The sequence below is a fragment of the Strix uralensis genome, chromosome 5 (genome assembly GCF_047716275.1).
Source record: "Strix uralensis isolate ZFMK-TIS-50842 chromosome 5, bStrUra1, whole genome shotgun sequence".
Lineage (NCBI taxonomy): Eukaryota > Metazoa > Chordata > Aves > Strigiformes > Strigidae > Strix > Strix uralensis.
Genome location: NC_133976.1, coordinates 55,154,638 through 55,179,342, shown reverse-complemented (window position 1 = coordinate 55,179,342; position 24,705 = coordinate 55,154,638). Strand labels below are relative to the sequence as shown.

At 42.6% G+C, this 24,705-nt stretch overlaps 4 protein-coding genes and 1 long non-coding RNA gene across 5 annotated transcripts; 2 read left to right on the top strand and 3 right to left on the bottom strand.

Moving 5' to 3' along the window:
• Positions 1-217: 217 nt before the first annotated feature.
• On the top strand, positions 218-16,210 carry LOC141943766 (histone H4). The gene is made up of 2 exons (XM_074869427.1): positions 218-361; positions 15,761-16,210. Exon 2 carries the CDS (start codon positions 15,775-15,777, stop codon positions 16,084-16,086), a length of 312 nt encoding a protein of 103 aa, XP_074725528.1. The 5' UTR covers positions 218-361; positions 15,761-15,774; the 3' UTR covers positions 16,087-16,210.
• LOC141943767 (uncharacterized) lies at positions 8,846-15,592 on the bottom strand. Its single transcript, XR_012629046.1, has 2 exons — positions 15,541-15,592; positions 8,846-11,365 (listed from the first exon to the last, which is right to left on the bottom strand). It is a non-coding gene; the product is annotated as an uncharacterized LOC141943767 (long non-coding RNA).
• A 1,360-nt stretch (positions 16,211-17,570) lies between the features above and the next one.
• Positions 17,571-18,113, top strand: LOC141943765 (histone H3). The gene has a single exon (XM_074869426.1). The coding sequence runs from the start codon at positions 17,584-17,586 to the stop codon at positions 17,992-17,994; it is 411 nt and encodes a 136-aa protein (XP_074725527.1). The 5' UTR covers positions 17,571-17,583; the 3' UTR covers positions 17,995-18,113.
• A 3,707-nt stretch (positions 18,114-21,820) lies between these two features.
• On the bottom strand, positions 21,821-22,512 carry LOC141943764 (histone H3). The gene has a single exon (XM_074869425.1). The coding sequence runs from the start codon at positions 22,403-22,405 to the stop codon at positions 21,995-21,997; it is 411 nt and encodes a 136-aa protein (XP_074725526.1). The 5' UTR covers positions 22,406-22,512; the 3' UTR covers positions 21,821-21,994.
• Positions 22,513-23,576: 1,064 nt separating this feature from the next.
• Positions 23,577-24,439, bottom strand: LOC141943763 (histone H4). The gene has a single exon (XM_074869424.1). The coding sequence runs from the start codon at positions 24,403-24,405 to the stop codon at positions 24,094-24,096; it is 312 nt and encodes a 103-aa protein (XP_074725525.1). The 5' UTR covers positions 24,406-24,439; the 3' UTR covers positions 23,577-24,093.
• Positions 24,440-24,705: the final 266 nt, after the last annotated feature.

Here is a 24,705-nt window from a genome sequence, read left to right as displayed (position 1 = left end):
CTGAAGGAGAGTGGGTCATTTGTGATTCTCCAGCCCACTACAACTAGTTGGAGGGGAGTAGATTTTGACTGAGTATGGTCAAACAGCAGTACACTGCCCTAGCAAATGTGATATTCATGCTTAATTTATTTCTTTACAGCTGAGCCCCAAAAGGCAAAACCCAGTTACAATAGCATGGACAAAACTGTACCACACACATCCCTGCTAATAGAATTGACCTTGGTGAGACAGCCCTGGAATAAAATTTCAGCTTCTGGAATGAGTTGGGGTAATGACAGCAGTTCACTCTTGGCCTGTTGAGATTTACCCTCCCTGTTCACTTCGGGGAGGCATCAGGGCGCTTCTTTCCTTTTTCTGAGAGGTAAGAGGAAAACTCAATTTATTATAACTGTTTTTAAAGAAAGTTCAGTTGGAGTAGTTACTTACCTTGGATACTGCAGTAGTTGAGATTAAGGAAAGTAGTGCACTACTGAACAGAAGTAGTGATGGAAAGCACTGACCTATGTACAATAATACCAGCCTAAAATACCTTTACAGATAAAGAGTATGTAGTTGTGTCTTCAGATGAATAGACTTTATTGTCCTTAGCTGGAGATAGCTGCCAAATAATGTTAAGAGATTGTTCCACACTACAGAGAGGACATGTATGTATATGCAGGAACACTGTACTAGCTATATAGGCTCCACTGGATATACTGTCAAGTACAGGGATGAAATTAAAATCCTGTTTACTTGTGGCGCTGAGCTGGGCAGTGTAGCATAGGTACCTACTGAAGATTGTTCTTCCCAGCTGGAAAAGGGGAGCACAGTGACAAAGAGCAAGAGTGGCCTGAGGTAAATGAGCTTGCAGGACCAAGGGTAATATCATGTTAATGCCAATTACATCACTGGCCTATCAGTCAGTACCCCTAATTCACCATTTCTCATCCTCCTTCTCCTCAGCCCATGCACTGCTAGCCCTCTGGATTCCTACTCATTTCAGTTATAAGGGTGGGTGTGCACAACTCCGGACTGATTCTCTCTCAGAAATAGCTTATTTTAGGTTACTGAGTCACTGCCGCAATGTCTGATTAGTGTGTGTGTCTCAGGCTCCCATATCATCTTCAACCAGTCATTTTTTGGCTACTTAAGCCATTTTGTATTCTGGTTATAAGAGAAGTTGATATTCTAAGAAAAAAATCAGGGACTACTATTCTGCTGTCATGGTTCAACTTTCTAACTAACCTGCTGAGCTGAGGTTCAAGTGTGTGATTTATGATTCTAGTGGAGAGGGAACACAACTCACTTTGTTGTATGAGGTCCTTCTTGGATATCTGGGCATTAATTTCTTATCTCAAAACTGTTATGATGCCTCATGAAATTGGGAAAAGAAGAAAAGAGTTGAGGTCTGCTCAGTATAAACCAAGATGTGCCATGTGCTAAGATGAAACTTCTAATGGCATCTTGAAAAGACTTGGATGTGTGCTCATAATGAAAAGTCAAACCTCAAAACAACTAAGAGGGCCTAATGTTGTTTTGTTTTATTTTGTCTCCATGGAATCCTGATGATCTGTTGGGTATGCTTGTTGCAAGGAACATCCTCCTTGCCCATCATGCCTTTATCTCCACCTTTCTCTTAGCTGGGTGAACTTTTCTAAGAACCAACACACAGAAACTTCCCCAGACATTTCCTTCCACATCCAAGTGTTGTATTGTGTCCTGGCTTCAGCTGTAATAAAGTTAATTTTCTTTCTGGTAGCTGGTACAGGGCTGTGTGTTGAATTTAGGATGAGAAAAATGTTGATAGCATACTGATATTTTAGTTGTTGCTAAGCAGTGCTTAGACTAAGTCAAGGACTTTTCAGCTTCTCATACTGCCCTGCCAGTGGAGGTTGGTAGTGCACAAGAAGCTGGGAGGGGATACAGCCAGGACAGCTGACCCAAACGAGCCTAAGGGGTATTCCTTACTATATGATGTCATGACTAATACATAAGATGAGGGGAGTTAACCAGGGCACACTGTGGCTTGGGGACTGGCTGGGCGTTTGTCAGCAGATAGCGAGCAATTGTATTGTGCATCACTTGTTTTGTATATTCTATTATTGTTGTTGTTATTATTATTATTATACCTTCCTTTTCTGTCCTATGAAATTGTCTTTATCTCAATCCATGAGTTTTACTTTTTTTTCCCAATTGTTTCCCCCACTCCACTGGGGGGGATTGGAGTGAGTGAGTGGCTGTGTGGTGCTTAATTGCCAGCTGGAGCTAAACCAAGATAATTGATATTCCAGAATGAGATTCCAACTTTTGTATTGTATGATGGGACTTCCTGTGGCCATGGAGCATCTATTTTTTTAACTTTTTATACAGGCTATGTGATGTCCCTAGCCTGTTCCACATTTGCAAAGTGCTCAGACTAATGCATATTCTGAGATGAATAGTACATTTCTTAAATTTCTGCTATGTCCTTACTGCATGGACATTTTCCTACGCTACGGGCTCTAAGGAACGAGAATACCACTGCCTGGAAAACAAGTTATATGGCAGGAAGAGCTTTAGGAACTCAGGCACAAAACACATTCTGTCTTTTGTGAATAGTTCTGATCCAGGAACTGGATTGGAATCAGACTGGTCAGTGATTCAGTGCAACTATTTGGCATGGAGAACTGAGCTGCTGGTGGCCAAAGAGGAGGTGGCTTAATAGGAGGCAAAAAAAGGCTGGTGTTTAGCAAGTGGCCATACTGAGACAGAAAACCCAAGTATCTGCTTTTTTACTTCAAATGCTGACTAAGCTGCTCAAAAATTAGGAGGAAGGTCAAAAAATGGGTTCAGAATTTCAAATTATTACAAGGAAGATCTGCTTTCATTTGTTTTATCTTCCATGGGGTTAACTTTTTATTTCACAGATTTACTTACTAAGTAAATAGTGATATCAAAAGTCTGTGATGTTCCAGCACTGGAGGAAGAAATGGCACAGCAAAAGAAAATAATGGCAAAAGATCTCCATATAGCAGCACAGACTCTCAGCAGCCTGGCAAGAATTCTGTTGAATTCAAGTTACTCCCTCACAGAATAATATATCCCTTTGTACTGATGGATACTTTTGTATTACGGGGTTACAGAATTTTAATTTGCAATAGTCACCACAAAACCAGATTACCATGACCTCTGTAATTTCTGTACATATATTTCTTTATCTCTTCATTCTCTGTCAGTGGATTCTGTTACTCCTGTGCTTTTTGTGTAGCTCTCTGACTCTTACTGTAGTTGTTGTCATGTGGGAGGTAAGAGTTTATTCTGCATGGCCTTGGTGTCTTTGAAAACAATAAAAAGGTCTCTCTTAGAGACTCACTTTTGAAAAAAATCAAAGGTGGAGTTTTATTTCAAGTTAAACTATTTGAATACTAACATAAAAATGCTTCTATATTTGTTAGAGAAAATTGGAAGCTATTTTTCAATAAAAGGCTGAATGATGTTAATTCAAGTGCGAAGATGTTTAAAATAGGGATATGCTGGTTTTTCACATCCTCAGTAGTAGTGAGCACCCTAAGCTGAATAAATCAGAGAAAAAGCCCTTCATAGTATCCTGAGCTGGATAAATGGAGATATGTAAATCTGTACTGTCAGTCTCGGTCCAGCCAGGATCAGGGAGACGCACAGAAGAACGACAAACTCACAGTGGTTTGCTGAAGGGGGGGACATTGCCAAGAGCAAGTGCTGCTGCACTGTGTGCAAGCTCCCAATTCATTACCACTTGTTTACATAGGTTCACTTTTACTTTTACATCCTACTGACCTTCAGGTTTTGCCTGTTTATTGCTTACAGGCTCATCACATCCTGCAGGTGGTATTTTTTACTGCCGTTTTTCACACAACACGGTGTTACATAATGCTGCCTCAGTTATCCACAATCATTCTTCTAACCTCAAGGTCAGTTTACATTTTGCTAACTACCAATTAATTCCCACAGCTCCCCCTTCTTTGTTTTGTAGCTTCGTTTCCATGGCAATCATTACAATCAGGCATGGTTCAGTCTTCCTCCATGTTGTAGGATGGTAAATCCTATAAAAACCAATTAAACATCCCAGGCCTGCTAAAACCCACATCTGTTGGTTCAGACCTGCAAATTAGTGCCCAGGGTTGAGCCATGATAAACTTTAGCCTAACTCTCTCATGATGTCATCATGCATTAATTTCTGAATCTCATTTAATTCATGTTGTAATGAATTATGTTGCAGATTGCTTGTTTACTTGAGGCAATTCAGAGTCACGCTGTTAACGGTGAGTAAAATTCACTGATAGCTGTAATTCTGTTCTGCTGATCGAGGATGCCAATTAAACTCAGACACCAGAGTGAAAAGAGTAGGCTGATTTTACTGTTAATAATTAAAGGATATAACTAAGTACTACAAAAATAAGCAGTAAGAAAAATACAGAATAGTACACTTAATTATCACTATATATAATTAAACAAGGCAAATGCACCAAATCATTACTACACAATGGGTTACTAATATACAGATCCGCAATCACTGGGGAGCCCCAGTGAAGCGCTAAGGCTTGGACAACCAGCCCAAGGCAGAGTTCACCTATAGATGAATCTTGTATATTTTATAACTGATAACCATTGTCCTAATAGGTATTATACTAAGTTATAACAAACCACCTATTCTGATGTGTATTGAAGCCTGAATAACAGGTCCTGAGCTGAAACTGTTAACTCAGTATGTAATCATTAATGAAATATACATGGAAGATGTAGCTATCTTGAATGTATCTTTATCTTTCTTTGTGTGTGGATAAGATAACAGGGTCATGGAGAGAGTTGTCTGGCACTGTGGCCTGATGTGAGACCTTGCGCATAATCCAATTAGATAAGCAGAGAAACTCCCTTAGCTTCTCCCTTGAGCCCTGGCCAGGCTCTGGGGGAATCTAACGTGAGATTGGAATCAGATGTTTCCACTTATAACAAAGGTGCCAGCTATTCTATCTTGCTGATTTTAAGGTATATAAGGCTGGACCCACCTACAGCAACTTTGGATGCCTCACCTATGGGTGGATGTGCCATGTAGGACTTCCCACTTGCCAGGACAGGCTCTCCAAATCCTCGCTGTAACCAGGGCTCCCCAGCATCTGCGGATCTGGATGATGGTAAAGTATGCAAGTGGTGATGTATCTTTCTTAATCACTATTCTCTCTCCCTTGTAGTAATGATTTGATGCATTAACATAAACAAATAGGAAAATACAGGGTAAGTGCACTCTTCTGTCTTTTCTTACTGTATGTTTTCTGTATTACTCTGTTACATTATTTAGTTATCCCCAGTAAAATACACCTACTCTTTTCACTCTGGTGTCCGTGTTTAACTGGTGTCCTTAATCAGCAAAACATCTGGTTGCAGTGAGGATTTGGAGTACCTTTCCCTGCAAGTGGGAAGTCCTACGCGATGCTTCCATCTGTAGGTGAGGCATCCAAAATTGTGGCGAGCAGGTCCAGCCTTATATGTCCAAATCAGCAAGCCAAAATAACTTGCACTTTTCTTTGAGTGGAAACATCTGGTTTCATCCTCCTGTTGGATTCCACCCAAAGCCTGGCCAGGACTCAGGGGGGAGAACCAAGGGAGTTTCTAACAAGGTCAAACACTTGGGTTCTCAGGCTTGAACAAGGCTAAACAAGGAAAGTTGGATACACATTCTCACAGCATTTCATCCTTATTAATAACTACATTTTGTCTAAGCTACATCTTTCACTAGTGACTAGTATGCCTATATATTTCGTTAATGATCAGATACTAATAATCAATGCTAATGGTAATACATATTTAACTAATTAACAAATACTAATAATGGATAATGTTTAGTTATAAGGTTCATCTAGAGGTCAACTTGTTTCAGGCCTATTATTCAGGCCCTAGCACTACAAATTCAGATCCACATCTCAAAGGAAAAATTACTGTAAGCTTATGGCTAGATACATTGGCCGTGGATAGACAACTAAAATATTTAGGATCTGTAATGATGATCTGATAATCAACCACTACTATTGCTTATTCATGCCTCTTTTCCAGCCAACAAAATATACGGATGAGTTGCACAGACAGTCTAAAATACAGGTGCTGTTGTGGCTGCAGAGGCACACATGCACCTCTTCCTCCTGTGGACATATACACACGGGGGCATCCGCATACAATATTATACTGGCAACATTCAAACGATATGACTGATTCTCTGTGTCTCAAGGAGGAAGCCAAGACCCTCCAGTCCACTGTGTGTCATTATTTGTTTCCGGTACATCAGGATCCCACTGCTGCCACCGTGTCTTCTGCTTTCTGTTGTAGTTGTTTTAGACTTCCCCAAGTGATAGCTGCAGGTGCCGAGTTCCTAGAGGAACTTATCCTGCACGTCAATTCCTGCATCGTCAGTTGAGAGATCTGGGGTATCGGGTTGGAGGGTTGACCCTTCCAGCTCACAACATGACTTGACTTTCCTTGTCGGTATCCACCGAGGACCTGTGGGTGACAAAACACAAGCATACCCCTGCCCCCCATACCAGCAGATCTACTGGCCCTCTCGAGATTGGGTCTCCTTCAGGATCCTTATACAAGACCTGTGGTTTAATTATAGAGTCTGTTGTGGTGCTAAAATGATGTTCTGCTGCTGTCAAGGTGTCCTGGTTTAGCCAGAATAGGGTTAAGTTTCCCCAGCAGTGGGGGGGGAAGCTCTAGCCGGGTTATTCAGATACCATGCCCACGTCACATCCTGGTGCCGAAGTGGGACAAGGGGTTACCGCATGTACTGTGGGATTTGCTCTATTCTCACTGCTGTATTAGTAGATATTTTGCTCTGTTCATTGTTATTACTGTTATTCTTATTGTTATTGTTGCTGTTTGTTGTGTTGCTGTTGCACTGTTGTATTAAACCTGTCCTTATCTCAGCCTCAGGGCTTTGTATTTCATTCCCTTTGTGGGGGAGGGGCAGCGGCCGCATGGTCTCAGACCCCAGCAGGGGCTAAACCACCACACAAGGCAAACCAATTTCTGCTTAAAAAATTAAGAGTATATAAAGCCATTGGCAGCTGATTATGTGGTGTGTCCAGAGAATTCGCCTTTCTTTGTTTTAAAATCAAGGCTTTTAGTGTAGCATGTGCACATTCAACTATTGCCTGTCATGTGGCATTATGAGGAACACCTGTTTTATGCTGAATCCCCCGTTGATGCAAAAATAGTTGTAAGTCTGCCACCTTCCATCTCTAAAATCCACCATCATTTTCCAGGATCTGTCACTTTTCTTGACAGGCCGTATCGGATTGTCCCAAGCTGCGGCGGTTGGCTTTAAAACTCCTACACCTAATAAATCTTTAATTGTCTGTGATATCTCTTCATGTCCTCCCAGAATTCTATATTGCTTCATTGTGACTAACTTAGTTGCAGCTGGAATCTGCACAGGAGGCATTTTTACTCTACCAACAGTAACATGTCTAGCACTAATATAGGGTTTAACTCCAAATTGATACTGATCATCAGAAAGGTTTAAAGTTACTCCTTTTAGAATGCCTATACCTATTATATATTCAGGAAGGGGAACAATCATGACTGAATACAATCGTCTTGGGAGGTTTCCTATATTCATTTCTATTTGTGTTTGTACAGCTTCAATTTGTTTTCCTCCCAAACCTGTAATAGTTAAGCCCTCTGTGTATATATTTGCCACAGCTCATCAGTTGGAACACCAGCAATTTTTTTTCACGAGACATGCTGTTCTTTAACAAAGCCTAAATATTTCCTTACGAGAAATCCTGTTTTCACTGCCTTTAGGGCTGTCTCGAGTATCTCTATTCCCTGCACTCCCTCAAGTGCCCCACTCTCCAAGGTCACGTAACTGTTGCACTTTTTCAATTACTTCATTGAGGGGATTCCCCATTTCATTAATGAGGAGGGTCATTCTTATATGCCAGTGGAGCGGTTTTAGTCACTCTGTTTCTCATAGTGACCAACAAAGGATGCCACATCATAAGGTCAGCATCTCCTACAAAAATAGCTGCTTTTATCCCTCCCTCTTTCATTGCTGTATACAATCTCGCAAAGTATACCACTGATGGTCAGAGTCTGGCCAATCATTTTCTGTAGAATATTTGGTATTACATCCCTGAGTAGCCAATGCTAACAAATTAACATCCTGAGTATTGTTCCAAAATGCATCCTGCACAAAAGAATCTGAACTTAAAAATCAAAAACTTTTTAGAATCTCCTGCATCTAGGGTTATCCCTGCAGTTCCCTGATCATGCAAGTGCACTATCCAAGAGAGCAGGGATTCCCCAGGTCTCTGCTTAAATCTTTCAATTATGTGTTTACTTCATACTGTGTATAATCCTCTGTCATATCCTTCCTCACAGCTTGCCCAATATTAGGATCTCTACCAGGATCCCACTGCACACCCACTTCTGCAATCACCGCATGCACTTTCTTACAATTCACTCGCCCTCTCCTTTTCCTATACTTATATTGTGCTACTCGCACCACAGCTTTCTCCACCACTGTCTGATAAGTATCCAGCTTATCAGCAAGCAACTTATTCTGGCATTGCAACATCACTGTTTGACTCTGTAAATCACACATCTGTCGCTCCATCTAGGAGCACTTTAACAACAGCCTCTCTTTACTCTGCTGTTGTTTTCTATATGCAGTTAACAAAATCCACCCTCATTTACTTGAATTTGTATTTTCTTTTCCTTTTTCAACAGACACTCTTTTCATACAATTTAAAGCATCCAATTGTTACTTTAAATAATGGCATTTTTGTCAGATCCCACTTCTGACATCGATTTATGTTTTGCTGATTAAGGATACCAATTAAACTCAGACACCAAGTGAAGACAGTAGGCATGTTTTACTGGGGATAAGTAAATAACGTAACAGAGTAATACAGAAAACATACAGTAAGAAAAGACAAAAGAGTGCACTTAACATAAACAAATAGGAAAATACAGGGTAATGCATCAAATCATTACTACAAGGGAGAGAGAATAGTGATTAAGAAAGATACATCACCACCTGCATACTTTACCATCATCCAGATCTGCAGACACTGGGGAGCCCCAGTTACAGCAAGAATTTGGAGAGCCTTTCCTGGCAAGTGTGAAGTCCTACATGGTGCATCCACCCATAGGTGAGGTGTCTAAAGTCATTGTAAGTGGGTCCAGCCTTATATACTAAAAATCAGCAAGCCAGAATAACTGGCACCTTTGTTATAAGTGGAAACATCTGATTCCAATCTCACATTAGATTCCCCCAGAGCCTGGCCAGGGTTTATGGGGGAAGCTAAGGTAGTTTCCCTGGTTATCTAATTAATTTATGAGCAAGGTCACACATCAGGTCACAAGGCCAAACAACTGGCTCCATGGCCCTGTCAACTTGCCTCTATACAAAGAAGGATAAAGATATATTCAGGACAGACATGTTTTATGATATCTAAGCTACATGTTTTGTTAATGAGCATGCATATTTCACTAATGACTACATACTAAGTCAGCAGGTTTGGCTTGGGGCCTGTTGTTCAGGCTTCAATATTTCAACACTTTAGCACTTTTTACATCAGTATAGGTGGTTTGTTATAACTTAGTACAATACCCATTAGCGCAATAGTTGTCACTTATACAGGATTCATCTATAGGTTAACTCTGGTTTGGGCCTGTTGTCCAAGCCTTAGCACTTCACATGTAAGGAAGACAGAGGTCAGCAGTGCACTCCCTAGGTCTTCATTATTTTTAAACTCCTGTCCGACCTTCCACCATAATGCTAAATCAAAAGTTCCATTGACCGAGAACCATGTACAATACTTAAAGATATATCACAGTAACTCATGCAGTTGATCATCTGTTACTGAGTATTGGGCAGCCTTCAATAGCTGCTTTAAAATTGTATATACAGCTTTTGTTCCTTAGAAAACCCTGACCCCATGACTTAAGAGAAAAAGAGAAAGAAAAAAAACCCCTTATGATTTAAGAGAAGGGGAAGAGCCGTATGCCAGCAGCTTCCCACAGCCAGGCACTGCTGTGTGGTACTCACAAGATAACTTAAGAGAAAGAAACCAGCAGCTTCCCACAGCCAGGCACTGCTGTCCAGTAGGCAATTTAAGAAAAAGAGAGTAGCAGCTTTCCACAGCCAGGTACTGCCGTCTGGTATTCACCAGATAGCTAAAGAAAAAACCCCTTCTGTTCTTTCGTATGCTGGCAGCTTTCCCAAAGTCAGGTGCTGCAATCTGGTACTTACTAGTTGAATGAATATTAAAGTCCGGACGCCACTTTCCTCCTTCATATACGAGCACACTTCTGTCTTCTTCAATTTTCCATATGGCTCACACGGGGCACGGCTTGTCGGTCTCGGTCCAGTCAGGATCGGGGCGACACGCAGAAGAATGACAAACTCACACCAGTTTGTTGAAGGGGGGACATTGCCAAGAGCAAATGCTGCTGCATTGTGTGCAAGCTCCCAATTTATTACCACGTGTTTTCATAGGTTCATTTTTACTTTTACATCCTACTGACCTTCAGGTTTTGCCTGTTTACTGCTCACATGCTCACCACACTCTGCAGGTGGTGTTTTTTACTGTTGTTTTTCACACAACACAGTAATGTAAAAATTACATAATGCTGCCTCAGTTATCAGCAATCATTCTTCTAACCTCAAGGTCTGTTTATATTTTGCTAACCACCAATTCTTAATTCCCACAATGTACATTTCAAGACTAAGTTTACACATTCTCAAAAGGAAGGAGCTGAGTGGGAAGACAGTTATAGTGTATGGACAGGAAGGTGCAGACAGCCAGTGCGGAGTCCCCAAAAGTGAGTGCAGTGTGAATATCGTTAACACCAGACCTGTTCTCTGCTGCTCGCATGGCAATACAAATTTGGACCAGTTTGAGTTCAGGTACAGAACCACTTTTCACCTAGATACCTTTGACTTAGAAAGGTTACACAATAGAGGTTTTTCTGCTACGAGTTTCTTTTTTACTACCAAGATGACAATACACTCAGTCCAGTCCTGGGCACTGGATGATACCAGCCATGTTTCTTTGTGGGGATTTGTGATCCCTCTTCTCCAGAACATGTTGTCAAAGGACAGCAAAGTCATCAGTGTGACTTCTTCTGGGATCCCCATTCATTCTCCATACTCAATTTTGGACAACTTTTTCTAGACTTGGAGTTGCATTTTATTCTGCTTTTCACTTTTCAGATTGTTTTTTGTGATGTCCTTGCACTTCCATTCCCATGTGAGTTTTGTTCATCACTCATGTAGGCCTGCTGGGACATCAGTGAAACCCCAGTGCTTGGTTCTCCCAAGGACTGCAGGGTTTGCTTTTCAACAATTTCTGGATTGGGCTGTCAGTAGCTGTGGAAAAAAATGAAATGTAGAAAAATAATGATAGGATTATTGTTCTCATCAAACACAGAAAAAAAAGAAAAATAAACAAAGCATGGGTCAGGACCTGTACTAGCCATAAAACAGGAGTTCCTCTTGTTCTTTCAGCAGCCAGTGTATGCTGGCACTAGTCAACCAAGGCTGTATACACTGGGTCTACATACTGCATATTCATGTTCAGTTGTATGTAACTGCCCTAGTAAAAATGCACATTGACATTGCCATTGCAGTGTTTTGCCACTTTTTCCCTGCTTCTGTTTCCTCCACTGTAGATTTACTGTCTTTGTAACAGAACTCTGTGCCCATTCCCTGGTCAACTGCCTTTGGCCACTTGGTTCTTAACTCCTTAAATATTTTTCTCCTTCTGTCCGAAGGAATACATTGCTAGCACCAGCATCTCCTGTCAGGACCAGATCTGGTGAGTTTGTGCACTCTTGAGGTACGAGACTTCTTTCATTAAAAAGGGGTGTGTTTCAGACATATTTCCTCTTCTTTGGTGTCAAAGAAAAGCTGAATTTTCCATTTCCACATTATTCCATGTGACAACTATCCCAAAAACCCTAATTGCCTGGACAGGAAAAGCAAGCTACATAAGAACAATAGAGAATTGGGGTTTTTTTCCCCAAAATGGAAGATTAAAGAAAATGTGCACACACACCCTTCCCAATAAATATGACAGGAGAAATAGTGACAACTGACATGCAAAAAGGTTGAGGTGCTCAGCTTTTTTTTTTTTTTACTCTCCCTCTCCGTTTTCACTGATAATCACTCTTACTGCATCTCTCAAGACCCTGAACCTCAAAGCAGGGACTGGGGGAACAAAGTCCTTCCCATTGTAGAAGATCAGGTTTGAGATCATTTGTAGAACATGAACATACACAAGTCTATGGGGCCCGATGAGATGCATCCCACGGTTGTGAGGGATTTGGCAGATGTAGTTGCTAAGCCACTCTTCATCATATTTAAAAGGTCACTGCAGTCAGGTGAAGTTCCCAGAGACTAGAGAAAAGGGAATATCGCAGCCATTTTTTAAAAGGATAATAAAGAGGACCCTGGGATCTACAGAACAGTAAGCCTCACCTCAGTACCTGGTAAGATCATGGAACCGATCCTCCTAGAAGCTATGTCAAAACATATGGAAGACAGGGAGGTCATTAGAGATAGTAAACATGGCTTCACCATGGGCAAATCATGCCTCACTAATCTAGCGGCCTCCTACAATAAAGTGACTGCATCAGTGGATAAGGAAGAGCAACTGATGTCATCTACCTGGACTTCTGTAAGGCCTTTGAAATGGTTCCCCACAATGTTCTTACCTCTAAATTGAAGAAGTATGGATCGGACGGATGGATTGTTAAATGGATAAGGAATGAGCTGGATGGCTGTATCCAAAGAGTTACAGCCAATGGCTCAATGTCTATATGGAAACCAGTAACAAGTGGTGTCCCTCAGGGGTCCATACTGGGGTCAATATTGTTTAATATCTTCATCAGTGACATAGTGGGATGGAGTGCACCCTCAACAAGTCTGTGGATGACACCAAGTAGTGCAGTTATTTGCTAGAGGGAAGGGATGCCATCCAGAGGGACCTTGACAGGCTTGAGAGGTGGGCCCAAGAGAACCTCATGAAGGGCCAGAATAACAGTCAGAGGGCTGGAACACCTTTCCCATGAAGAAAGGCTGAGACAGTTGCTGTTTTTCAGCCTGGAGAAGAGAAGTCTGTAGCGAGACCTTACTGTGACCCTTCAATATATGAAGGGAGCTTATAAGAAAGATGGAAAAAGCTTTTTCAGAAGGGCCTGTAGTGACAGGACAAGGGGCAATGGTTTTAAGCAGAAAGAGGGTAGATTTGCATTAGACACAAGGAAAACACTTTTTTTATGATGAAAGTGGTGGGTCACTGCACCAGGTTGCCCAGAGAAGTTGTGGATGTCCCATCCCTGGAAATGTTCAAAGTCAAGTTGGATGGAGCTTTCACGTGATCTAGTGAAAGATGTCTCTACCCACAGCACAAGGATTAGTCTAGAAGATCTTTGAAAGTCCCTTCCAATGCAAATGATTCTATGAACCTTAGCAACTTTCAAGAAGACGTTACATTTCTATCTCAAGTTACAGTTACAGTTTATTTTTATCAGACAGATCTAGTAGACCAGATGAAATCTGATGTATAATTTGGAATCACCTATGGGGGAAGAAGAGAAGGAACTCAACTACAACCTTGCTTCAATTTATTAGATGAATTTCTGTCATGAGTTAAAAAGCAGTTCTATGAACAAGTATGTATCTACTTATTTAAAAAAAATCCATTTCCAAACAGGTTCTGACATTGTGTCGAGGAGAACATGGAGACAAGGAGACGAACATCTAGACACAGGGGAAAATATTATATGTAGTCACAGATTCCTGGGCAAAAGCAGCTCATTATGGAGCAGGGTTATAGTATGAAGCTCTAACTTAATTTTATCCCCTCTAAAAAAAAAAAAAAAAAAAAAAAAAGAAACAAAACCTTAGCTTTCCAGAGGTAGACAACTCATCAGGGACTGCATGGGAAGGTGATAAGGTGATTTGAAGAAGTCCAAGAGTGTCTGGGAACCTCATGGCAGGGGTCTGCAAGTGGTAATAACTCCCAGGACAGGACTGTGATATAGTCAGATTCACAAAGATTGAGCAGACTTGATTTTCATGGCAAAGCAGGTTTAGGGAGCTCTGCAGCAGGGGGTGCTAAACTACCCTGTTAGTAACATCCTGGGGACTCGCCTGTGTCCTCAGAAAGCAATAAAGTCTGCAGCAAATGTTACACCAAATGTCTTTCCTTACTCTCGAAATCTGCTGGGAATGAGACAGGACCTAACTACAGAATGCACAGTTTCTCATGGTAGCCTGGTCCCCCACAGCAGTCTAGTCATGGTCTCTGAACTTTTCTCCCTGGAAGGAGCAAACCAGTGTTAGGAAAGGGAACTTAGCTGTGGCATCACCAGTGTACTCCAGAGTTATGTCCATAGCCCAACCTCGGATCCTGTAAAGTTCCTTGTAGAACAGGATATTTGTTATTGGTTTGAGCCTTTAGGATGTCTTCTCAGAGTTTCGGTGCTTGTCTTACTCCATTTGAGTTTCCTTTGTGCCTATCCTGAAAAGATTGTGCTTGAACAACATGGCAGACTACATTATTTTCATCTGCTAGTGAGAGGCCACTGGAACAGTGATTTCTCTGCTAGCAGATGCAACATCTGTATCTATGGCCTATGCGAAGATAGAGATTGATCACTGATTAATCTTATGTTTTATCATTATGAAAGGATACATTAGAAAAAGCCACTCAGCTTGTAATGGGAAAAAAAAAAAAAAAAAAAAAAAAAAGCCAACAAAAAAGGACCATGAGAGGGCAGCAAACGCTCAATACTGGAAATTTTTTTTCATCCTTCACCAATTTTCAGGTGGAAAGCCATCTACAGAATAATTTTTCTTAAATAGCATTTTTTTGTTTGCAAAAGTAAAATATCAGAAGATTTCCCCCCCCCCAAAAGAAAGAAAAAACAAAGCTGAATACATTCCCCGGAAGGACAAAAACACCCTTCCTTTTCCATATTTAATTTTTCAATCTCTCTAAAAAATAGCCACGTTATTGTCTATGCCACCATAAGAATGGAAAGTACTGTAAAAATATTCTTCCAAAACAATCGTTTTCCCTTAAAAAATTAAAATGGAGCACATAAGGTTTAACTCTTGATTAGATTACCTTTACTGCTAAATTCTCCTTGAGAAAACGTTTAGAAAGGGCAGGAAATGAAGATGAGAGAGAAATTCAAGGAGGGGTAGAATTTCTCAGAAACACGATTGGACAGATTTTGCTGCAAGATGCGCCATTAAAAAAACATGAGGAGCAGCTGTTTACAACACTGAAACCACACGTAAGAATCAATCAACCAGATGAAACTGAAAGATATATCACATACCCATATTTTAAAATAACAATTATAGGAAAAAAATCAAAGGGCAATTTGAGTGATTCAGTAACTGGGACACTTTTCTGTGATCGAGATTTTACTTCTGAATGATCAAGACATATTAAAGGTTTAAAACAAATTATAAACTATTATACACGCAGACCCAAGGTCTTTGTTATCTGAAAAAAAAACCAAACGTACCGAAAAAGGGCAGCAACACAGAACCTCTTGTGCCGCGGGAAGTGAAACTCGCACGAAAACCGCAGTTTGGTGCTAGCGGAGCGCGCGGTAGGGAAAGCGGGGAGACGCGGAGGGAGCGAGCCCTAAGCCCCGCCCCTCCTCTGTGCAGTCCCCAACCAGGTCGGCTCCCACCGCATAAAGGCCGCCGCGCTGCCGCGCTCTCTCTACATTCTTTCCTCAGCGTTCGGGAGCAACATGTCTGGTAGAGGCAAGGGCGGGAAAGGGCTCGGCAAGGGCGGCGCCAAGCGCCACCGCAAGGTGCTGCGCGACAACATCCAGGGCATCACCAAGCCGGCCATCCGGCGCCTGGCCCGGCGCGGTGGCGTGAAGCGCATCTCGGGGCTCATCTACGAGGAGACGCGCGGCGTGCTGAAGGTTTTCCTGGAGAACGTGATTCGCGACGCCGTCACCTACACCGAGCACGCCAAGAGGAAGACGGTCACGGCCATGGACGTGGTCTACGCCCTCAAGCGCCAGGGACGCACCCTCTACGGCTTCGGCGGCTAAAGCGCTTTGCTCCTGGACCCTCTCGAGAACCCAAAGGCTCTTTTAAGAGCCACCCACTTAACTAGGAAAGAGCTGTGTTGCTTCAAAGCTGGTGAACCGAAAATAAACCCTAAAAATGCTCCCATTAATTGAGTTTTTGGTTGTTGAATAACTGTAGGTAGATCTTGAAAGGTATTTAAGCCCTTAATATAATTAAATATATATTTGAAATATCTAAGGGACCATCCATGCTAAGTAGCTTCGTAAACACATACAAAGCTATTAATTTCTGTATATGTGTAATTACAGTCTAATGACTTCAGGGCTTTTCTCACTTCTCTGAAAACTCGAGCTGAATAGTAAAACGCCCTAAATTTATGCTCGCGTTTCGAGGTGGTGAGCCCTGGCCCCCCTCATCGCCAGGTACGCAATCGCCCTGCGGGTATGTCTTGTGGCCTGCGTTTTTTCACTGAGTAAATACTAACAAGCAGATGCGTATCAGTTAATCATGTTAATTCCTGTAACGATGGTCGGCACATAGAAATGCACTGGGTTGCGCTGGGAGATGTCACAGCTGGTCCCCCTTCACATAAAATTTTAAATACTGCAATGATTCTAAATCTGTCCTTTTAAAGTAATTTTTAGGGCATCGTACATTATTCTTTGTGCATCCGGTGTGTTAAAGCTTAGGAAGCCGCTGCTTTCAATTTAGGGCTGCTGAAGCCGGAGCATTGGTCCATATCCAGGGCCAGCACCAGACTTCCCTTTGCACAAAATCCCTTCTCTACTCGGGCTCTGACAATGCTCCCCTGTAGGAAAACAGCAGAAACATGCAGTGGGGGGAAGACAAAACTCACAAACTACAAAGTTTGTATTTCAGCAAGCAACAGCCTGAAAACACTCTCCCTTGAATTAGAGCATTTCACATGCAATTCCTCTCAGTCAAAATGTATTTACCATACCAGCTACGATATTACTTTCTACTATTTCCAGATTAAAGTTACTCTACGTAAAGCAAACAAAAAATCTACAGAACCAAACACAACACCGTCAAAAAAAGAAAAAAAAAAATCAAACCAACAACTAAAGACCCCAAATAAGGATTCCTGTTGAGGAAAACGGGTACAAACCTTATTTTTCAAAGCTCAAGACTTGAATTGGAATGAAATAAACATGAACCTTCTATGCCTTCAGGACAGCATAATTTGCAACTGTCCATTTCTCCTTTGAACAATTTTCGCTAAAGATTGTAATTTTCTGGATGGAGTATAAAAATTGTTATAAGAAATAGATAAAACCTAAAACAAGAACGGTGAGTGCAAGATGGGGGGAGGGTGAGCGACGTTGGGTGGTTGAGGGAAAAGGCGCGCTTTTCGAATTTGAAAGTATCCAATAGTAACGTCTCATTGCTGCCAGCCAATCAGAGAAGAGAACACTCCATAAAAAGCCGCCACGGGACAGAAGCGGCACCATTCTGTCCACACTGATTCCAGGAGGCGGTTCGGTTCTGTTAGAGCGATGGCGCGCACGAAGCAGACGGCGCGTAAGTCGACGGGCGGGAAGGCGCCCCGCAAGCAGCTGGCCACCAAGGCGGCCCGCAAGAGCGCGCCGGCCACGGGCGGCGTGAAGAAGCCGCACCGCTACCGGCCCGGCACGGTGGCGCTGCGCGAGATCCGGCGCTACCAGAAGTCGACGGAGCTGCTGATCCGCAAGCTGCCCTTCCAGCGCCTGGTGCGCGAGATCGCGCAGGACTTCAAGACCGACCTGCGCTTCCAGAGCTCGGCCGTGATGGCGCTGCAGGAGGCGAGCGAGGCCTACCTGGTGGGGCTCTTCGAGGACACCAACCTCTGCGCCATCCACGCCAAGCGCGTCACCATCATGCCCAAGGACATCCAGCTGGCCCGCCGCATCCGCGGCGAGCGCGCCTGAGGCTCCTGCCACGGTCGTCCATCATTTTTCATCTCCCTACCCTAAAGGCTCTTTTAAGAGCCACTACATTGCAGAAGAGGGCTGTGACACTGTCTTTTTTTGATACTGTCATACAAAACTAAATCGTGAAGTTCTCAGGTAGTGTAATTTCTCAGACTGTTTCAGTAGTACTAACAACCCTAGCATTTAGTTTGTTTCCCTCCCACCCTCCTCTGCTCTACTCAGCTGATTTCTATGGACATGTCAAGAGGCCTTTGAATTAAGGTACTGCAATTTCAGTGATAACATGTTTATAATCCTTCCTATGGTGTCATCTCAAACTGCTACATGTTCTAGTGAGAGACTTGGAAATGCCTATTCAACTGTACAAAAAAAGTAACTGCACAAAACAATGCTCAGGTAAGGTAAATAAAAAATACTTCTAATAATCACAGCAAGCTAATTTTTGGTGGTGGTTTTTTGTGGTTTTTTTTGTTTGGTTTTTTGGTTTTTTTTTAAAGCAGGACAGAAGTCTTAATAATTCTTCCTCCTCCCCAGATCTGATGCTTCCTTGTAAATACCTTTTGCAATGGTTTTATAGAGCAGTGCAGGTTTTTACTTTTAAGCAATGTGAAAGGTGTAACCTGAGTTAGTATTGGACAATAAACTTTTAAAGAAAAATCGATGTAAATATACTCTATCATTGCTCTTACTAGAATATACTCAGAATCCTAACAATGCATTAGATATCTGAGAGCCCTACTTCTCTAAGTATGAGACGAATAAAACAAAAGTACTGAGAAGATAAGCCTGATACAAGGTATAAAAATGGGAAATTGAATAAATTAGTCCAATTGTCATTTATAGTCTCAAATTTGTTTGCTTGATGACTTTGAGGCTGGAGTCAAGGATGAAGGAGACCTTGGAAAAAGCAAAGAGAACCTGGTGGATGGATGTTCCTGGGAAGTCCCCCCTCCAATTTTCTAAATAAATGGACAGCATGGGCACAGGGGAAAGTTTCATGGCTTTCATATGGGACCAAAACAGCTCAGGGAAAGGAAGCATCTGTCAAGTCCTGGCAGTTTTGTAACCGATGAGAGGCCTGTAGAAAATATACTTATGTCATTTTGAGATTTGAGGACAAGTGTGTTGTGATGGATGACAAAAAGAAGGTGGACTCTGTAAAGGAATACACATAGAGGAATCAAAAGGTAAACATTTTCTAGAATTTAGTTGATTCAATAAATTTTTTAGTCAGGAAAGTATAGTTGGCCTTTAGTTCCCTTCAATTTCTTGATGATTGTGTCAAGTCTTGTACACTTTAGGTGTTTTAATATTTCAGAGAAATCACCTTTTCTATTAATTCACAAATAAAACATTCAGATTCCTATGGTTTTTGCTTCTTTTCCTATGCCCTTCATAATAGAGTCTAGCCTGTCCAATATGCTTCTGTACCAGCCAAATTGGTCTGAAATGAAAACTCAAGTATTTGAATATGGCATCTGGGGAACTCTGCAAGAAGTTTCACAGAGTATATTTCTGAAATACAACACAGGAATTAAAATATGGTAGATAAAACTAACATTGATAGCATAATGACTTAGGTATGAATGTACATACCCACACAGATATGTACATATTCTGTATGTATACACACACATATATATGCTTTTCCTTCACTCACAAATTTTAATTCTTTTCAGTATCTGTCCACCTCTGTCTTTCCCAGTCCTCTCTGCCCTAGCACCACCCGGCTTTATCCTACTGGCTTTATTTTTTGCAGTCCCAAAAATATGATAGGGTAGATCCGATGAAAGACACTATTTTGCAGTTGAACTAGATGATTGTTATAGGTCCTTTCCAACTGAATTATTCTGTTCTATTCCTTTCTATTCCATTCCATTCCAATCATCTCTTTGTACATCACCACTAAAGAGTGACAATTTTATACATTTGATAGTGGAAGTGCTCCTGCTGGAATAGCACAGAGACTGTGCCTATAAGTGTAATTTGAAAGGAATTATATGATTATAATTTTTAAATTAACTATACATCTGGCTACACTCCAAGAATTCAGTAGTCTCCATCCTGACTCTTAATTGTTTTTCCACATTGGCAGTGTATTAACTGCAACGACTTTCGTTTGTAGCAAGGCACCACTTAGAGGTTAGCAAAGGTTACAATGTCTAAAACCTCAGACTTATTACATTGTAAATAAATAGAGTGAGGTCATGGGGGTGAAACAAAATTACCTTGCTGAAACAGACACACAGGTGCCTGCTTATAGTGCACACATAAGCCCTGTAAAGGAGCTTTCACTGATACCAGGCTGCAGAATCTGCTCTCAAAAGTGAATGAGGAAATTATTCATCATGACTGATAAGTTGTAAATATGTTGTCTGTGTTCCCTGGTCATGCATCTTTTCTCATCCACCCTAGTGCTGTCTCTGACAGACGGTGTCTATAGCGCAGGAAGCATCTCTAAGGGAAATCATGCAAATGGTGCTCAGAAGCCTCTAATGACAACAGGTGACTGCTCAAAGCACCCTTCAGTGCTACCCAGCACTCAGGTCTGTTACACCCCAGGTACCAGCTGTGAGTTTTCACACACGGGGAGAAGTGAAGATGTTTCCCAAAATAATGGGAGTACCAACTACTCTCCTTTATGAACATGAGGCCTAATTTTTAACTTCCTGTTTTAGTGCTCAGGCTCTTGTTAGACTAGTCAGTCCTGTGGGCATGGCAAAAGGTGCGTCCTTATAAAGAAGGTTGAAAGCTTCATACATATACACGTATATCCTGCCAGTATCTTCTGAGGAATTCTAGAAATCTGTTTGCAGAAATCTGACAAGTCAGCATATTTTCTGACTGCATAAAATCTTATGATCACTACCTGGGTAAGTGTAAGTTCAAAGACAAATATGTGTACACTCATTATTGGAAGAATACACAAATTTTCACTGCAAGAGTTTTATAAACTTCTCATTAAATTACACCCACCCACTCCCCCCCCCCCCCCCCAAAAAAAAAACCAAAAAAACCCAACAAAAACCAACCAACCAACCAAACCCCAACAAAACAACCACAAACCCCAAACAAAACCAAAAGCCTCAGGAAATACATAGCCTTTTTTCACACTTTACTATTAGCAATGGTAACAAATTCAGGCAAACTTTATAGCTTTTTCTGTGTACAGTAATTTTTAATCAGCTTCTTGGCCTTTTTAGTTATGTTTCTGTGCTTTGAGAGAGAAACCTCACATGCCCTGTCTCTTCAGCAGTCATCCACTATTTTGTGACTGGTCTCAGAACTGATCTTTTCAGACAGATATTCTTGCTCCTGGCATTAACAGTTGTTGGAGCAAGGCAGCAGCCCCCTTTGAAACAGACTGCCTTAGCCAGGTTTAACAGTAAGACAATTCCAATGAGCTATGGGAAGTTACTCCTCTTGCCTAGACCCAACCAGCCAGGATTGTTTAAGGCAGAGTTCCTGAGCCAGGGCCTGTCCCAGACAGAAATGTGTGTTACCCCCACCGCCCTTCTCCCTCAAAATTGCTCTGAGTCCAGCAGTCATAGCGATGTTAAAAACCTCCATTCTGCCCGATATTCTCTGCTCACCATCCTTAAACTAATATACCGACCTGAACCCCACCCTCCAATGTTCTCACCTATCCCACCCACTCAGCATTTATAAAGTGCCTGTTACTCCTCTTCAGTATCTGTGGAGCACCCCAATGAATGGCAAAGCAGGAATTTGTACAGCTTGTGGGACTTACAAATGTTTATAAACAGGTAATATAGTGAAATAACAAATGTGTAAAAATAAAAAAAGTTAGGCCCATAAAATCAAATGCTACAATATAGGAAATAAAAAAGAAAATAAGTTATTTCTGAAACGTGCCATTTAAAAACAAGTGCTACAGCTCCTTTATTGTGCATGTAGTGGCTCTTAAAAGAGCCTTTGGGTCTGTGTGCGTTGCCTCGGTGTCTGCTGGAACGAGGGAGGGGCCGCGGCAGGAGCCTCAGGCGCGCTCACCGCGGATGCGGCGGGCCAGCTGGATGTCCTTGGGCATGATGGTGACGCGCTTGGCGTGGATGGCGCAGAGGTTGGTGTCCTCGAAGAGCCCCACCAGGTAGGCCTCGCTCGCCTCCTGCAGCGCCATCACGGCCGAGCTCTGGAAGCGCAGGTCGGTCTTGAAGTCCTGCGCGATCTCGCGCACCAGGCGCTGGAAGGGCAGCTTGCGGATCAGCAGCTCCGTCGACTTCTGGTAGCGCCGGATCTCGCGCAGCGCCACCGTGCCGGGCCGGTAGCGGTGCGGCTTCTTCACGCCGCCCGTGGCCGGCGCGCTCTTGCGGGCCGCCTTGGTGGCCAGCTGCTTGCGGGGCGCCTTCCCGCCCGTCGACTTACGCGCCGTCTGCTTTGTGCGCGCCATCGCCAACCAGCTCCCACCTTGTCCCGAAAAGAAGGAGAAGCGAATGAAGGGGACTACGCGGCGCCCCTATTTATAGAGCCGTCTCTTCTCTGATTGGACGACGGGAAGCGCGACCTCATTGGCTACCGTGGAAATCCCAGCCCAGGCCCGAGGAAGCTGAATTCGCCGCTGCCTGCACTCCCACCCCGCCCTCCCGCGACCCCGCTCCCAGTCACGACTCCCTCGGTGCGAGTCCAAGGCCCGAGGCGAGGCGGGGCGGGGCGGGGGGGGGGGGGGGGCGGTATTTCAGACACAGCTCTCTCATCCTCTCTGCTTCTTCAGCTTTCCCTATCCGTGAGGTTCGTGACAGATTCAAAGCCGTGGGCAGGCTGAAATTCAGGAGTTGCTCCTAAAAGCGCCAAGTATTTTTTTGTTTTGTTTTTTTTTGGTTTTTTTTGCTGGGTTGGTTACAAAATAAGAAAAAATTCCTTCATTGCTGTACAGAGCGCTCTCATACAGCAACAGGCACATTATCCTCAAAGCTACAAAGGAAAGATTGCATGGTACCTGAAAACACAGAGACAGACGCTTAAGAAATCATATAATGCAAGTTTGTAACTGTAGCAAGTATGTAGCAAGCTAAAACAATACAGATGCAGCTTTTAAGATATTTTTCTCATGTTTTCTTTTTCCTAGGAAGTATGGCTTGAGTGTTCTTAATTATCATCAAGTAAAATCGTGACTTTGAGAATACTTAGACAATTAACTTAATTGTGAAATTAAGAACTTCAGAAGGAATATGGAATAACTCTATTTCCTTTAATTTATTATTATCAATAATTATATAATTCATTATTATATTAAGGCTGCGAGAAAACCAGGAGTGACTGCAAATCTTTAGTGAATGCAATTGCTTGCAAGTGGCAAATGACTATGGTGATGAAGGAAATAGAACACCAGCACTGTAGAAGTGCACGTGATGGAAGCGGTCTCTCTACACAAGAATGAGCAAAACCTTCACACAAGGCTCCTTTAGACACATTTTCTCGAAATGTGTTAGTAGGGGCATAATTTTAGTTCATGGTGTGTCCCCTCCCCCAATATATACTCTAGAAAGCTTTATTAGATTTACTCCTCAAATAGCTTTTAAAAGCGAAAAAAAAAAAAAAAAAGACGAAGAAATGAAAACAGGTTATAGCAAAGAAATTTATTTAGAAATAGCAGAAAGAACACGCTCATATCAGAGCAACTTTCATGTTTTTCCCTATGATGAAAAATTGGTTTCCCTTTCTTCCTCGCAGATTATACGCATTTAAATGAAAATCTTAAAATACAAGGCATTGAATAATATTACAGGTAATTATGCTTAAAATCGCAAAAATTCAAAAAAGGTAAAGGAAGCATTCACTTTTGATTACAAAAAGCACTTGACATTTTCAGTGGGGTACATTTGCCACAGAATTTAAGGAGTACACAAAAGAAAAAAGCGTCAACACAGCAAAATCAAAACATTAGATAGCACTTATCCAATTATAAACCCTTTTAGCAGTACCTCCATAATCGACACTTGTAATAAGCTTTGGGTATTGGGTAGTAGATGCTTCAAATATTCTTTCACAGAAAACAATTATCACAGCTCTTCCCATGAGGAAGTGGGTGGCTCTTAAAAGAGCCTTTGGGTTCTCGAGAGGGTCCGGGAGCAAAGCGCTTTAGCCGCCGAAGCCGTAGAGGGTGCGTCCCTGGCGCTTGAGGGCGTAGACCACGTCCATGGCCGTGACCGTCTTCCTCTTGGCGTGCTCGGTGTAGGTGACGGCGTCGCGAATCACGTTCTCCAGGAAAACCTTCAGCACGCCGCGCGTCTCCTCATAGATGAGCCCCGAAATGCGCTTCACGCCGCCGCGCCGGGCCAGGCGCCGGATGGCCGGCTTGGTGATGCCCTGGATGTTGTCTCGCAGCACCTTGCGGTGGCGCTTGGCGCCGCCCTTACCGAGCCCTTTCCCGCCCTTGCCTCTACCAGACATGTTGCTCCCGAACGCTGAGGAAAGAATGTAGAGAGAGCGCGGCAGCGCGGCGGCCTTTATGCGGTGGGAGCCGACCTGGTTGGGGACTGCGCCGTGGAGGGGCGGGGTTCCCGCCAGTTTTTTCTGCCTCCGTCACAGATCGTGATAGAACACCGTCTGTTGTAGTCTGTTAAACAATTCTTAAACTCTACAAATAAATAAAAAATTCCACCTCCCCCCCCCCCCCCCCCCCCAAATCCCATGGACGTACATGTTCGTACTTTAGGAAAGCTTTTGCCCCCGCTTCTTGGGTTTGTATAA